General features: G+C 38.7%; 1 protein-coding gene across 1 annotated transcript; it reads left to right on the forward strand.

Annotated features, from left to right (window-relative positions):
- The first annotated feature begins 14007 nt into the window (after positions 1 to 14007).
- On the forward strand, positions 14008 to 14562 carry LOC115925844 (uncharacterized protein K02A2.6-like). Its single transcript, XM_030989845.1, has one exon. It carries the CDS (start codon positions 14008 to 14010, stop codon positions 14560 to 14562), a length of 555 nt encoding a protein of 184 aa, XP_030845705.1.
- Positions 14563 to 15458: the final 896 nt, after the last annotated feature.

Below are 15458 nucleotides of genomic sequence, written 5' to 3' on the forward strand. Positions count from 1 at the left end.
TTTGTCCTACGATCACTTTATGTAGAATATTCGGGGTGTACCACAAAATATTGATTCAAAATGATATACATGTGACCTAATTATTTCTGCATTCTCTCTTCATTATTCAAGAGAATATCTATACAAAAATACATAAACAAAAGCTACAGAAAATAGGAAATCCAGAGTTGTCAATATCTTGAATACAAATGCAACGTATTGCGTGTACACACCATTATAAGTTCATGAATATATATATATATATATATATATATATATATATATATATATAAAAATATATATATATATTTTTTTTTTTACTGTTCTCTTAAAGGTCTACCGAAGTATAACATTTTACATACTGTGCATGACATCCATGTACACTGGAGAAAAAGAGTTTGATGCAAACTGGAAACTGCGTAAAAGACTAATCTGATCAGAATTTAGAAAAATTCAAAAATAATTTTTATTATAGTACAAACATGGTTCATACAAATACAATTTTACATGAAAGACAGCCATGGCTGGAATATTCATGTTTACATGTAAAGCCTCAGTCACAAATGCCATTACGAACTGCTACGAACGCCATACGAACAATTTTCAGACAATGGAAATTCTGGAAGACAATGGAAAAACAGGGATTCATACGAAATTATCGTTTGTACGAACCTTTGTGACCGTAGCATTAGGCACAATAGATAACACTTTTAAAGGTATACATGCATGTACAGAACTAGCAATATTAAAAATAGGACTTAGATTCTGTAACTAAAAACCATAAACACATTGCACAAGTTATCAGATGACAGTTAACGCTGTTGTCCATCAACTTTAGATTATATTATGAAGTATTATGAAATCAGAGAATCATTTCTAAGGATTGTACAATTACTGCATATTGAAATTGCCCTCGCGTCGATTTATCGAGATTCCTTGCAATCATATATGACAGTTGAACCATGAGACATTATAACCTGATCATAATTTTGCAGCTGAAATTATGGAGATCTCCCACTCGGGGCATTACTGTACAGAACAGTGAGAGGGAAAGAGGATGTGGGAAAATATGGGAGGAGAGAGAGAGAGAGAGAAAGGGGGGGGGGGGGAAGGAAGCAAGGTGGAGGAGGGGTAAACTTAAGCATAGGGTTGAATGGGCAATTGAGTTTGAGAGATTTAGAATTCAATAATAAGAGAGGGAATTATACTGTATAATTGAGGGTTTCATTTACCACCTTATGACATAAAATCCTGTCAATATATTATGTCACAAAGCCAAGTCAAATTTATAAATAAGATATGAATACGTCTCCACAGTAAATGTCATCACAGGGAAAAGATACATGTCATGCATGAAAGTTCATTCTCGGTTTCTATCCGAGAGGTACCTATATACACTGTCGCTCATAACGTTGGAATATTTTTTTTTTTACCCCAATTTATGGAATCATTTTGACAATAATTTATTTGTAATAGATCTAGATAATAGTATACATTGTCTGATTTTATTGAATAATAATTTGCCAGTGTTGGTTTTGCGTGACTGCTAAAGCATGTGTATAATAAATAAATAAATAATAATAAAAACGTTACTATAAAGCGCTTATCACCAAAGTCTCTAAGCGCTATACACAAAATAGACTGATATACAATTACATCTTATACAAAACTAAAAATGCAAATAAACATACAAATAACAATACATATGGAATACACGTCAAAGTGAACAGAGTTAATTAATCATCGAACGCAATTTTGAATACGGTAAATGTGTCTTGAGACTAGTTTTGAACGGTTTGACAGTTTTTTACATTTAAAGGTAAACTGTTCCAAAGTTCAGCAGAAGCTTTGCGAAAGGAGCGATTACCATAAGAAAGAGTTGACACAGAGGTAGATACGAGGTTTAATTGTGAAGATGACCGTAAACTGTGTGAGGGTTTGTATTCCTTGATTAGTTCTTGCAGATAAATTGGTGCCGATTCATGAATGCATTTATAAGTTAAAACTAAGATTTTGTATATAATGCGGTATGTCACCGGCAACCAATGCAATTCGCGAAGTACTGGGGTGATGTGTTTACAAGAACATGTGCGTGTTACAAGCCTGGCAGCAGAGTTTTGGATTCTCTGGAGTTTTGCAATGTGTGCGTCCGAAAGGCCTTAAAGAAGGCTATTGCATTGATCAAGTCAGCATGTAATAAATGTATGTATAGCGTTTCGATAGATTTTTTTATCAAGAAATTTTCTAATACGACCTATCTTGTACAAGGCATATGAAGCTGAGCGACAAATATTTTTATATAATCATCCATCCTAAGATCATTTTCAAAGATGACACCAAGGTTATGTGCACTTTTGACAGGTTGTATCGAAACATTAGCAATTTCGATAGATGGCAAATGGGAGGACTTTCTGAATCAAGATGTTACATGTATAACCTCAGTTTTATCCTCATTTAACTTCAAATCATTAGCAGTGGACCAACATGGTCACTAGTTTAGGGCTTGTGAATTTATGATGGTTTCTACTATAAGTAATAATAATTATATAATTATAGCCCTCTCAGTGAAACTGTTGCTCATAGAGGCCCTGTACAATTTGAAGATCATAGACATGTTTACAAAGAGAATTTAACAGAGTTTACATAATAAAACAATGTACAATAAAGGTATTTCTGTGTGATGCATATGTTTCTGTTTTTTTAGAAATCTGCAATATTTTAAAAACATGATCCCATCACCATCATCTCCAAACCAACATTATCAAGTTATGTAAAAAGATATTCATGAGAGAAAAAAAGAGAGGAAACTAGATGGAACTTCGACTACGCGCAGTCGAGATGATGCCTCCGTCCAGGGACGTGATAGAGAAGGACTGGAATCAAGCCGGCGAAACTCTTGTAATTTATTTATTTTTTTATTTATTTATTTCTGATCTTTTGACAGGGTAGCCCATTCACCAGCAAGTAGTGGTCTTCCATGGGGCCCTGAATGAACATATTTACATCGTTTATAACATTTATACAGAACAGTTACAAAAATAATACTCGTTTGCAAAATTAACATATATCATTAACCTAGTAAGCAGTAATGTCAATAGGAAAATATTAATTAAGTCGCAATTATGTGAATAAGACATGTAAATATTACAGAACATGCACGTAGTGTATGTACGGCTGAGCTATTCACAAATTACAACTTTGTTTAAACAATCTCTTAAATGAATTGACAGAGGAAGCCGTTCTCAACGAATTATCTAGCTTATTCCATTCAAATATGGAAGAAACAATTGGGCTACACTTATAACAATCAGTGTGAAATCTAGGCACACGTAAACATCCACTGTCTATTTGCCTTGTATGATGCTCATGTACATCATTAGGATTGATTAAGCCTACCTGAAGGTAAGAGGGTGCTAAGTTATGAACGCATTTATATATCATCATAACGCGACTTAACTCAAACCGCTTGTCTAGTGTCATCCATTTAAGACTTGTGAACAAATCAGCCGACGGTGTGTCATATGTCTTGTTCAATATTATTCTTGCGGCCCTCTTTTGAATTTTTTGCAGCTTAGTTGTATGAGAATGAAATCGGTTCGACCATACAACAGAGCAGTAATCTAATCGTGGCAACACTAGACTGTTATAAAGTAACTTTAAGGATTTTTGAGGCAAAAAACTCTTTGCTCTCTTTATCATGCTAATGTTTTTCTGGGTAAGTTTACTTACGTTTTCGATTTGTTTAGACCATTTCAATTCTTCATCTATCAAAAGTCCTAGGCATTTGGTGAATTGAACTCTTTTGATCAAATTGCCGTTTAATGAAATGGTGAAAGATTCAATTTTCTTGAGATTAGCAGGAGAGCCTATTAACATGACACAAGTTTTTTCAGTGTTAAGAACAAGACGATTTTCCTTAATCCATGCCATGACTCTGTTTAACGCAACAGTTAATTTTTCTTCCACAACAGTTGCATCATTTGCACTGACGGTAAGTGTCGTATCGTCAGCATACATATCTATGATACCTTCAGGAGTACATTCAGGTAGACTATTAACATATATTGAAAATAAAAGGGGACCAAGAATTGAACCTTGTGGCACACCTAATTTGATGGTTGATGGATGCGACTTGGCTCCTTTGAATTGGGTCACTTGTTGTCGATCCCCTAAATATGATTTGAACCAATAAATAGTCCTATTACTACAACCTATACAAGCTAGTCTATGTAGAAGTAGCTCATGGTCAACAGTATCAAAAGCCTTACAAAGATCTATGAAGGCAACTCCAGAAATTTCTTTGTTATCAATATTCAACGACCATTGATTTACAAGTTTTGCAAGGGCAGTAGCTGTTGAATGTTTAGGTCTAAAACCAGACTGATTAGGGTGTAATAATTTATTCACGTCCAAGAATTCACTGAGTTGTTGGTGGACGGCCCTTTCTATAATTTTACTCACGATAGGTAATATCGAAATGGGACGGTAATTATTCAAAGAAGAAATATCTCCAGATTTGAATATTGGTACTACCCGAGCCTTTTTCCATTCACGTGGAACAACTCCTGTAGACAGGGATTTGTTAATGATATCACAAAGAGACTCTGCGATAACATTCTTCGTCATCTTTAAAAGTTTACAGCTGATGTGATCTTCACCAGTTGCTTTATCTATACTCAGATTATCAATCTGTTTCAATACAAAATCCTCAGTAATCAAATTCAAATTAAATTGCGAATGAGTTGGACCAATATTATTGTCCTCGTCTACTCTCAGTTGAGACTTATTCCTTCGCAGGTCCTTTGTAATCTTAGTAGCATTAGAAATGAAAAAGTCATTAAAAGCTTCAGCAATATTTGCTTTGTCTGACACATTAGCACCATCAACATTTATGCTATTGGGAGATATAGGTAATGACTTAGGCACAAGGTTTCTCAAACATCTCCACATTTGCTTACTATTGTTATGATTTTGCGAGATCTGGTCTGCATTATATTCTCTTTTTCTTTTCCTCATGAGATGAATAACTGTATTCTTTAGATATTTGTAGGTGTCCCAAAGATCATCACTTTTGTTAGCTTTAGCAGCTTTGAGAACTTTATCACGTTCCGTCATAAGCTTAACAATCTCGTCAGATATCCATGGACATGCCTTTTTTCTTATCCGCTTTTTACATACTGGTATGTGCTTGTTGATTATATTATTGAATAGAGTCAACCACATATCCCACGCAACATCAACATTATCTATATCTTTTATGACCTGCCAAGGAGTACTTCTCAATTCACTGTAAAATTTCTCCTCGTCAAGATTTTTAAACGAGCGAAATTCTGCGTATTCGGATTTGTTATGGATCTTTGCACTAAAATCGCGAACCGTATACACCAAATAATGATCACTTATGCTAGTTTCAAATATTCCCCATTCATTGTAAAGTTCCTTGTCTGATACAAATATCAAATCAATTAAAGTAGAAGAGGTATTTGTAACTCTTGTGGCAGTATCAATTAGCTGACTTAACCCGTACATATTTGTATAAAACATTAACTTTTCAGCATTCAGATCAAGTTGGTGTGGCATACAATCACAATTGAAATCACCTAAAATAATACAGCTCATATCTTCCGAGAGAGCAGAGTCCAAATTTCCGTCTAATTCTTCAAAGAAATCAACGTGAGAATTTGGAGGTCTGTAAAACTCTCCAACCAGGATGGGAGACTTATTTGGATAATGCAATTCAAACCAAAGGCATTCTAAAGTAGAAGAAATCAAATCATCCCTTCTTTTATAATTGAACCTCTTGGATATATATACAGCCACACCACCACCATGTCTCGTACGGTCTCTACGTAATAAAATATAATCATCTATATACAATTCAGAATCATCAATCATGGAGTCGCAAAATGTTTCATTTAAACCAATAACATCAAATGATGCATTTCTCAGAAGTAATCTAAGTTCGTCAATCTTAGCAACTAAGCTATGAATATTCAAATGGGCAAATTTTAAGCCCCTGTTTCTAAACGGAGGAACTGAACCACCTTCCAACTGTTTAATGTTACTCTTATTCAGTTCATGAGATTGATCCTGAAGATTATGATGTAGTATGCCAGTACCAGAGACAGAGTTTAACTGCATGTTGCCATGACGAGACGTAGATGCTCGTTCCACCCCTGTTGAGCTTTTGTCAGTGGAAACATTGGAAGAGCAGGTGCAGACTTTAGCCTCCCTCTCGGAGCAATCATCTCGAAATCCTGCGTTGAAGATCCAACAACTTCAGCGTAGGACGTTTGCTGAGTAGGTGTAGGTGGCCCTCGAGGTCGCTCAATAAAGTGGCGTAGATTAGAGGCAAGAACAGCTTGTCCTGCCTTATTGATGTGGACCCCATCTCTGCCAAGGTGCCTGTCACCTATGTTGTCGTTGTCAACGAAACCCCATCTCCTTTCACGGGCAGCTCTTCTCAATCGCCCATTAACCCCATCGACACTGCGCCTCTGGTGAACCGATTCCCATCTGCGGTGTATAACAGCAGACAAGCATACATCACAGCCTTTCGCTGCAATCACGTCTGCTAATGCTATGATGTCATTGGCGGTTGATGTACTACCATTACCTTTCGACAAGTCATTTGACCCGACATGTAAAATGACGTCTCCTTTCGCCTTTACTCCCTCAGTAGCCTTCTTAGAGGAGATATCAGCCACCGTTGCCCCTGGGTTCGGATGGCAGACTACTCTATGTTTTCGGCTCAGGAGTCCGCCCTCGATGTGCTTGATCATCGAGTCGCCTTCGATGACAACATCTGGTAGCTCAGACAAGCGGCGTTGGCGATGCCCTTGTCGGAACTCATTGGTTTGGTCGCTCGTCGACATCGAAGTCGAAGGCTTTGCGTCAGTGCCTTCGAAAACAGCAGCAGGTACCTCCAACAGGCGGCGCTGGCGATGCCCATCTCGGTACTGTTTCATCTGGTCGCTCCACGACATCGGAGTAGGAGGCTCGACGTCTGTGCCTTCAAGGACAGATTCATGTAGCTCAGATAAGCGGCGCTGGCGATGCCCATCTCGGTACTCTTTCATCTGGTCACTAGTCGACATCGAAGTAGCAGGCTCAGCGTCAGTGACATGATTATCCGCAAGGACATCGAACATATTCTTCGTCGGGACGGTATAAACAACTTTTGAGATAGTTCCCACTATCTCATTGAGATCTGTTTTCTCCATTACCAGATCAGCACTATCGAACTTAGCTTCAAGATGGATAAGCCTGTCGGCTAGTTCATTAACTGACGACAAAACTAGATTGAATAGGTCATAGAGATCAGCTTGCTCAGTATTCGTCTCCTGATTTCTTTTGTCATTACTCGCTTGATGGATATTGTCATTGATTGCACTTTGCAGCCTATTAACCAAAGTTTCTTTTACACCATTTTTATTTAGACCACGTTTCTGCAGTTCAGCTTTGAGTTCCTTCACACGGAGACTTCTTACGTTAACGATGGTCATTGTGACGTCATTTAAAATAATTGTTCACCTGTTTGCTGAAAAGTACTGCGTTAACATCAGTGCGTAATATACTGAGATAACTCACTAGCGCACACTTGCGTTGTATCTTTGCGCTCACTTGCGCTGTATCCAAGATGAATTCTGCGTAAAGTGTTTATATTGCGCTTAATGTTCAAAAATCAAGAAAATAAATATTTAAAAAATTGACCAAAATAACAGTATAAAATGGCCAAAATCTTTAAAAGTCTAAAAATTTGTGAAAAATGAATTACACAAATCTCACCACTGTCCTTTCGTCGTCAGTTTGGTATAAAAAGTTTCCTTGAGTCCATTATTTGGCTGCAGAAAAGTGCATTTTTCAGGAGCTCGCGAAAAACACGTCCATCTCAATGATTACTTTGTTCATTATTCAAACGCATTCGTGAGTAAAAGTGTAACAATGGGATGTGAAACATTCCACTTGGCTTTGAGGTTCCATGCTCCGAACCGCGCTTCCACTGCGGGGACTTTCGGAAGCCAGGCACCAGTTTCACATTTATTACAAAATATTGAATTACAGGCAAAATTTCAGTGTAAATCAAAAACTTTATATGGGGATTTTATTGGGAATATAGTGAATTAAACACATTTCCAAATTTAGAACTCTGTCCTTCCTATAATTTGTGTGCCAGAGTTGGTAAAAGAAAAATTACATCCTGACAAAAACTCAATAGTTTAGGATAATGCGCTAATTTATGCATGCTTTAATGTCCCGTTATTTGATTCATGATTTGCAATCTTCAATAACATTAAGTTTGCTAATGCATGTTTTTGCGTGTTTTTTGTTTGTTTAAAAAAGGATGAAATTACACAAGTTTGTGTTCGCTTGTTCTCCTCTTTACACATTCAACAATGGATGATAAATCATTGACAGGGACAGCGAACAGTTGCTGTGATACCATTTTCTGATGTAGGAATTCTAAATCCTGAAATTCATGCGCTCTTTTATCTCACCATCTGGTCAACAGTTGCAGATTAGCGCATAACTTTTCGGCGGCTTGGAGCATGGGGTCAAAGGAGAGCGGCTTGATTCCAGTCCTTCTCTATCACGTCCCTGCTCCGTCATAGAGCAATTTTAGAAACCAAAACAGAAGGAATTTTTCAAATTCAAGTTCAATTGTAATCCATTGACAGTTTCTCAGAATATCGTGATTACAAGCAATTTCTCATATACATATATGACCCTTTGATCTTTGACCTCATGACCCTAACATCTACTCAGTTCATTGGCTCTGCAAGATGTCCCGAGTTAAATAGTAATCCATCTGTCGGTTCTAATGTTAATGCGTTCACAAGCTATTTTTGCATACATAATGAGCCCATGACCTTTGACCTTTGACCTCATGACCCAAGAATCTACTCAGTTTATTGGCTCTGCAAGATACATACATGATCTAAGTTTGGCAGGAATCCATCAATCGGTTCTAATGATAATGCGATCACAAGCTATTTTCGCATACATAATGAGCCTTCTGACCTTTGACCTTTGACCTCGAGACCCCAAAATCTAATCAGTTCATCGCGGCTTTGCAAGATACATACATGACCAGAGTTTGGCAGGAATCCCATCAATTGGTTCTTCAGATAACGCGATCACGAGAACGGGACGTACGGACGGACGGACGGACACCCGAAAACATAATGCCTCCGGCTACTTCGTAACGGAGGCATAAAAACACTTTTCTGTATATTGGTGTCTTTGAAATACAAGTAAAGTTTCATTTAATTTGTTTTTCATCTTAACAAGATTCTGGAACAACGCACATTAGAAATATTAATAAGCTGTCTTGGAAAGTATTGACAGTGACAGGTATCAAATCTCCAACAACCTATTTCTCTTTTTATTTTTTTGACTTTTTCTTAGGTCGCACATGTTGAGAAGTTTAGACTTTTGTGTCTTTGGTTGTTCCGCTTTAGAAGGTTTCTTTTGTGTTACTTTGGGATTTTTCGCTGTCTTTGGCGCCTTCTTCTTGGGTGCCTGTAAAGCATTTTTGCCTTCTTTTTCCTGGATGCTTTAGGTGCTGCAGGCTTCTTGGAGGAGTGTGGAAGATTTCCAGGAGATTTGGCTTTTGATATATGCTGAGTAGTAGCACTTTTCTTTGGCTTGAAGGTGGTCCCCTTCGATGTAGATGGTCTTGATTCCGTCACCTTTTGTCATTTCATAGCTGGGCTTGATTCACGTTGGTTGTGATATGAAAATGTTGCACAACCGTTGTTGATGGGGTGCTTAAGGAGAAAAAAGATGAAGGGAAAAAAAACAGAATGCATCAAGGTTATGAGCAGTATAGGCATTACTTTCAGTAATTAGGTAGGAAAAAATCTGTTTTGAATCTTGTAGTAAGATATAGCTTTTATACTCTTAATGCCACTATAGAAAACCTTGGCTTTCACACAACCACTCTGTTTGATATAAAGATAACCTGAATGGAAGCATTCTTGGTGAAAGCTGACATGATGCCTCCGCCATAGAGCGATTTCACAAACCAAAACAGAAGCAATTTTTCAAATTCAAGTTTAAAAGCTATTTATCATCTTACATGTATGACCCTTTGAACTTTGACCTCATGACCCTAAAATCTAATCAGTTCATTGGCTCTGAAAGATACATATATGTCCTGAGTTTGATAGTAATCCACCTGTCAGTATTGACAATGCATTCACAAGATAGTTTTGCATAAATAATGAGCCCTATGACTTTTGACCTTTTACCTCAGGACCCAAAATCTAATCAGTTCATTAGCTCTGCAAGATACATACATGACCAAAGTTTGGCGGTAATACTTCAATTGGTTCTTGAGATAACGTGATCACAAGCTATTTTTGAATACATACATGTATAAGGAGCCCTTTGACCTTTGACCACGTGACCCACAAATCTAATCAATTCATTAGTGTAGTGATAGCTACATGTAGTCTAACAGAGTCTGCAAATACAGACTAGCATGTATAACTAAATATAGAATGACCTGCAACCCATGACTCATGCCAGGTCATGTTATGAAACAATGAGTACTTGTACAGGAGATGCTACAAAGATGTCTGACTGACATAGAGCCTCAATAAAGCTATACAACTTATTAGTTCAATCAAAGCTCTCCAACTGGTCTTTTATAAGAACATAATATGATGTCAGAACTTAGCAGCCAGTGTTTGTGCTGAGCAACCCAGCCTACAGTATATATGTATGGAGGAATCATTGAAATCCGGCCAGTTCAATCCAATTCTTTGTGATGTGAGAGATGATGAGAGCTAGAGGGCTTAGAGTCTAAGTGTATGTCCAGTGAATGTAGTTATGTCCATAATAGTTAGCGCTGTCGTTGTATGGATTGGAGTGCATAGTTTTGTGCCGGGCCAGTTCCAGTATAACGGGCAGTAAGCGTGACATATATGGGACATGAACATACAGAATAACTCAGTGAAAGTTAATAGTTGAGCTTAAAGTAATTGTTGCAAAGATACAAAAAGAAAAAGCTAATTGTTATGCTGTTCATGTGAGTGACTACACTAGGCTAAGAAACAAAAAGAAACAAAATGGCAAATCTCAGTCAACCTCGTTCACTCGACTTAAAGGGAAATATTTCCGAGAACTGGAGAAGATTTAAACAGAAATTCACTCTATACAATGTTGCCTCAGGAATGTCTGAAAAAGATGAAAAGTTACAAACATCAATGCTTCTACACGTGATTGGCGATGCTGCCTTGGAATTGTATAATACGTTTGTATTTGCTGAGGGTGAGAGCATGAAGCTTGAGAAAGTGTTGAACAAATATGAGGAATATTGCATGCCGAAACGTAATCTAACGTATGAGAGACATAGATTTTTCACAAGATCTCAGTTAGTGCATGAGAGTGTTGATCAGTACGCAACAGAATTGCGGAGTCGTGCTCAGTCATGTGAGTTTTCCATGTTGAAAGAGAGTCTTATCCAGGACAGAATTATCTGTGGTATTTTAGACGATGGTCTAAGAGAACGTTTGTTGAGGCAAGATGATCTTACATTGGTTAAAACGTTGCAAGTATGTCGTGCGGCTGAACAAACTCGAACGCAGGCACAAGCGTTGAGTTCTGCAGGGGAAAACGCCTCAATTCCGGTAGATTCTTTCAGAAAGACTAAGAAGAAATTTCCTGGTTCAAAGCAAAACGGTCAGAACCTCAAGGTCGTACTAAAAGTGATGCATGTAGCAGGTGCGGAAACCGACATAGCAAAGACAAATGTCCCGCACAAGGTCAAACATGCAAGAAGTGCGGTAAGCAGAATCATTTTGCTAAATGTTGTAAAACCCCAGTAGCCAAGGTCAATGAACTGCAGCACTTGGAGGTAGATTCAGAAGGTTTCATGATTTGCTCTGTTGAATCAAAAGAATCCAAGGATGAATGGATAGTTAATCTACTAGTCAATAACCAGCCGGTTGACTTCAAGGTTGATACTGGTGCTCAGGCGAATCTTCTTCCTGAGACAGTATTTCACAAATTGAAACCAAAACTAAAGCTACAAAAAGCCAAAGTGATGTTGACAGGTTATTATGAGACAGATATCCCGGTCAAAGGTCGTTGTTGTGTACAAGTTGAGTACAAAGGGATCAAACGCAATGTGCCGTGTCTAGTCATTCCTGGAAATCGTCAGCCTTTGTTAGGATTACGGACGAGTGAAGACTTGTATCTGGTGAAACGGGTGTATCATGTTGAGAAACAAACTGAACACGGAACGGGTAAAAGTGTAGTTCAAGACTATCAAGATGTGTTTGTAGGTCTAGGTTGTCTTCCTGGTAAACACCACATCACATTGAGAGAGGACGCACATCCTGTTCAACATGCATGTCGCAAAGTTCCATTTCCACTTCAAGATAAACTCAAAGACGAGTTAGATAAGATGGAACGAATGGACGTAATCACACGAGTTGATGAGCCAACTGATTGGGTTTCTTCTCTCGTGGTGGTGATGAAAAAGAACAGTCAGCTCAGGGTCTGTCTAGATCCAAGAGACCTGAACCGAGCAATCAAAAGAGAACACTATCAATTGCCATCAAGAGCTGAAATAACTGCACATTTTGCAGGAGCCAAATACTTCAGCAAGTTAGATGCATCTAGTGGTTTTTGGCAGATCCAACTAGATGACGAAAGCTCCAAACTTTGTACGTTTATCACGCCATACGGAAGGTACAAGTTCTTGAGACTACCTTTTGGTATTTGTAGTGCTCCGGAAGTCTATCACAAGATAGTGCACCAACTGTTTGCACACATTCCGGGAGTTAACACAATGATGGATGATGTGATCGTATGGGGAACTACCCAACAGGAGCATGATGACAGGTTGAGAGAGGTTCTCAGCATTGTGAGAAAAATGAATCTCAAGTTGAACAAAGACAAATGCGAGTTCAATGTCAAGAAGCTCACATTCATAGGTGACTTGATCAGTGATCAAGGAGTCCAACCTGATCCAAAGAAAGTGTCTGCTATCTTGAACATTGAGAGACCGAAATGTCGGAAAGATGTCCAACGGTTCTTGGGTATGATCAATTACCAAGGGAAGTTCATTCCAGATCTGTCGACCAAGTCAGCAGCGCTGAGACATCTACTAGACAAAAAGAATGTATGGACATGGGATCATGCACAAGAGGATGCATGGAATCAGCTGAAACAAGCTCTGATACAAGAGCCAGTCCTACATTTCTATGACAGCAAGAAATCAACCAAGCTGTCAGCAGACGCGTCAAAGGATGGTATTGGTGCAGTGCTACTACAGCAATATGATCAAGATTGGGTTCCGATCGCATATGCATCTAGATCAATGACTGATGCAGAGACTAGATATGCACAGATCGAGAAAGAATTGCTGGCAATCACATACGCATGTGAAAGATTCCATCAATACATCTATGGACAACAAGTAGAAGTGGAGACTGATCACAAGCCACTTATTCCACTGTTTGTAAAGTCACTGGGTGACTGTCCCCTACGCATTCAAAGGTTACTCATCAGGGTACAGAGATATGATCTCAAGGTCTTGTACACGCCTGGAAAGTACATGATACTGCTGATACGTTGTCCAGAGCAGTAGATCCAAAGGCTGAGTTGAATGCTGAAACTGAGGAAGATATCAGAGTCTACGTAGATGCTATTGTCAAGAGCATGCCAGTTACATCGAACAAACGAAATTAGATTGTCGAAGAGACAAAGAAAGATGATCAACTGCAAGAGCTGCTAGGCATCATCAGAGATGGTTGGCCGGAAACGAAGCAGCAATGTCCAGTTCGAGTCAGGGAATACTGGAACATCAGGAGTGAACTCTCTGAAGCAGATGGCATCATCTTCAAAGGCAGCAAAATAGTGGTTCCCACTACTATGAGAAGGTTCATGCTAAACAAAATCCATGAAGGACACTTAGGCATTGAGAAGTGTAAGAAACGTGCTAGAGAAGTCATCTATTGGCCCAGAATCAACACAGACATCACTGAAATGGTCCAAAGTTGTACTTCATGCCTAATGTACAGACCAAAACAGCAAGCTGAAAGTCTACATCCTCATGACGTGCCGAACCGCCCGTGGGAAAAAGTTGCTGTTGATTTGTCCACGCTGAACAATAGAGAGTACATGGTCATCGTCGACTACTATTCACAGTTCATTGAAGTATGTACTATGACTTCAACTAGTAGCAAGGCCGTGATCAACCACATGAAAGCAGTATTTGCTCGCCATGGAACGCCATGTGAACTGATGTCGGATAATGGTCCTCAATTTGCAAGCCAAGAGTTCCAGAGCTTTGCAAAAGAATGGGATTTTCGCCATACTACATCGAGTCCATATTATCCGCAATCCAATGGCCTCGCAGAGAATGCTGTGAAGATTGTAAAAAAACTCATATTGAAGTCACAGCACAGTGGACAGGATATCCACAGAGCTCTACAAGTCTATCGCAGTTCACCACTAGCATGCGGAAAGTCTCTGGCAGAACTCCTCTACAATCGTCGACTTCGACAGTTTACTCGACAACCAACAGGTCAATACTCGATTGGTGAGGGGAAGAAAGGAGGATCATAAGGTGAAGCAAAAAGAGCGATTCGATAAACATGCTCGAGACTTGTCAAAGCTAAAGCCTGGAGATCATGTCATACTCCAAGACATGAAAACCAACACCTGGTCGAAACGTGGTATTGTCAGGTCTGTCCAGGATCGAAACAGATCATACCAGATCGAGACAGAAACAGGAGAGATGCGTCGCAGAAACAGACGTCACCTCAGGCCAGTCCCACGTCAACAACAAGCCGAGTCTATTCCACTACCAACACAGGATGACTTCGAGCTAGATGACACTGCAGAAGCTACAGAGCAATCAGCATCTGAAGAAAGCTTAACTACGTCATCAACCAGAACCAGAAGCGGACGAGTTATTAAACCGCCAGATCGCTTGAACTTGTAAATAAATGAAAGCGAACTACAGAGAAAGACTTTCGCGTTTTGTAAATAGTTTATAGTTACAGAGTTCAACTTGGACTTTAAAACATAACTGCAGGATTGCATGAGCATGATATATATATTTGCATGTTATAGTTTAAAAATATAACCGGATTTAATCAGTCACTTTGATTACAAAAATCAACAGATATCACTCAACCTCAACGGAGAATTCCAGTTTCGCGAATCGCAACCTTGAAAGATATGGACTGTCGCGTAATAAGTTATATATTTGAAAGCGACAGTACTCCAGCTTTAAGGGACAGAATAATGCCCTAGTACAGTCGCGAGTGTACAGGTAGTCCACCCTGTCACTCTGTACAGTTTAAGAAGTTTTATATATGTATATGTAAACCTCTTTTAAAGAAGGGAGGTGTAGTGATAGCTACATGTAGTCTAACAGAGTCTGCAAATACAGACTAGCATGTATAACTAAATATAGAATGACCTGCAACCCATGACTCATGCCAGGTCATGTTATG

Source organism: Strongylocentrotus purpuratus, unplaced genomic scaffold, assembly GCF_000002235.5.
Source record: "Strongylocentrotus purpuratus isolate Spur 01 unplaced genomic scaffold, Spur_5.0 spur5_scaffold_19, whole genome shotgun sequence".
Classification (NCBI taxonomy): domain Eukaryota; kingdom Metazoa; phylum Echinodermata; class Echinoidea; order Camarodonta; family Strongylocentrotidae; genus Strongylocentrotus; species Strongylocentrotus purpuratus.

What these genes read in the sequence shown, in the direction of transcription:
- LOC115925844 (XM_030989845.1), top strand. Translation starts at nt 14,008, where the DNA reads ATGTACAGACCAAAACAGCAAGCTGAAAGTCTACATCCTCATGACGTG.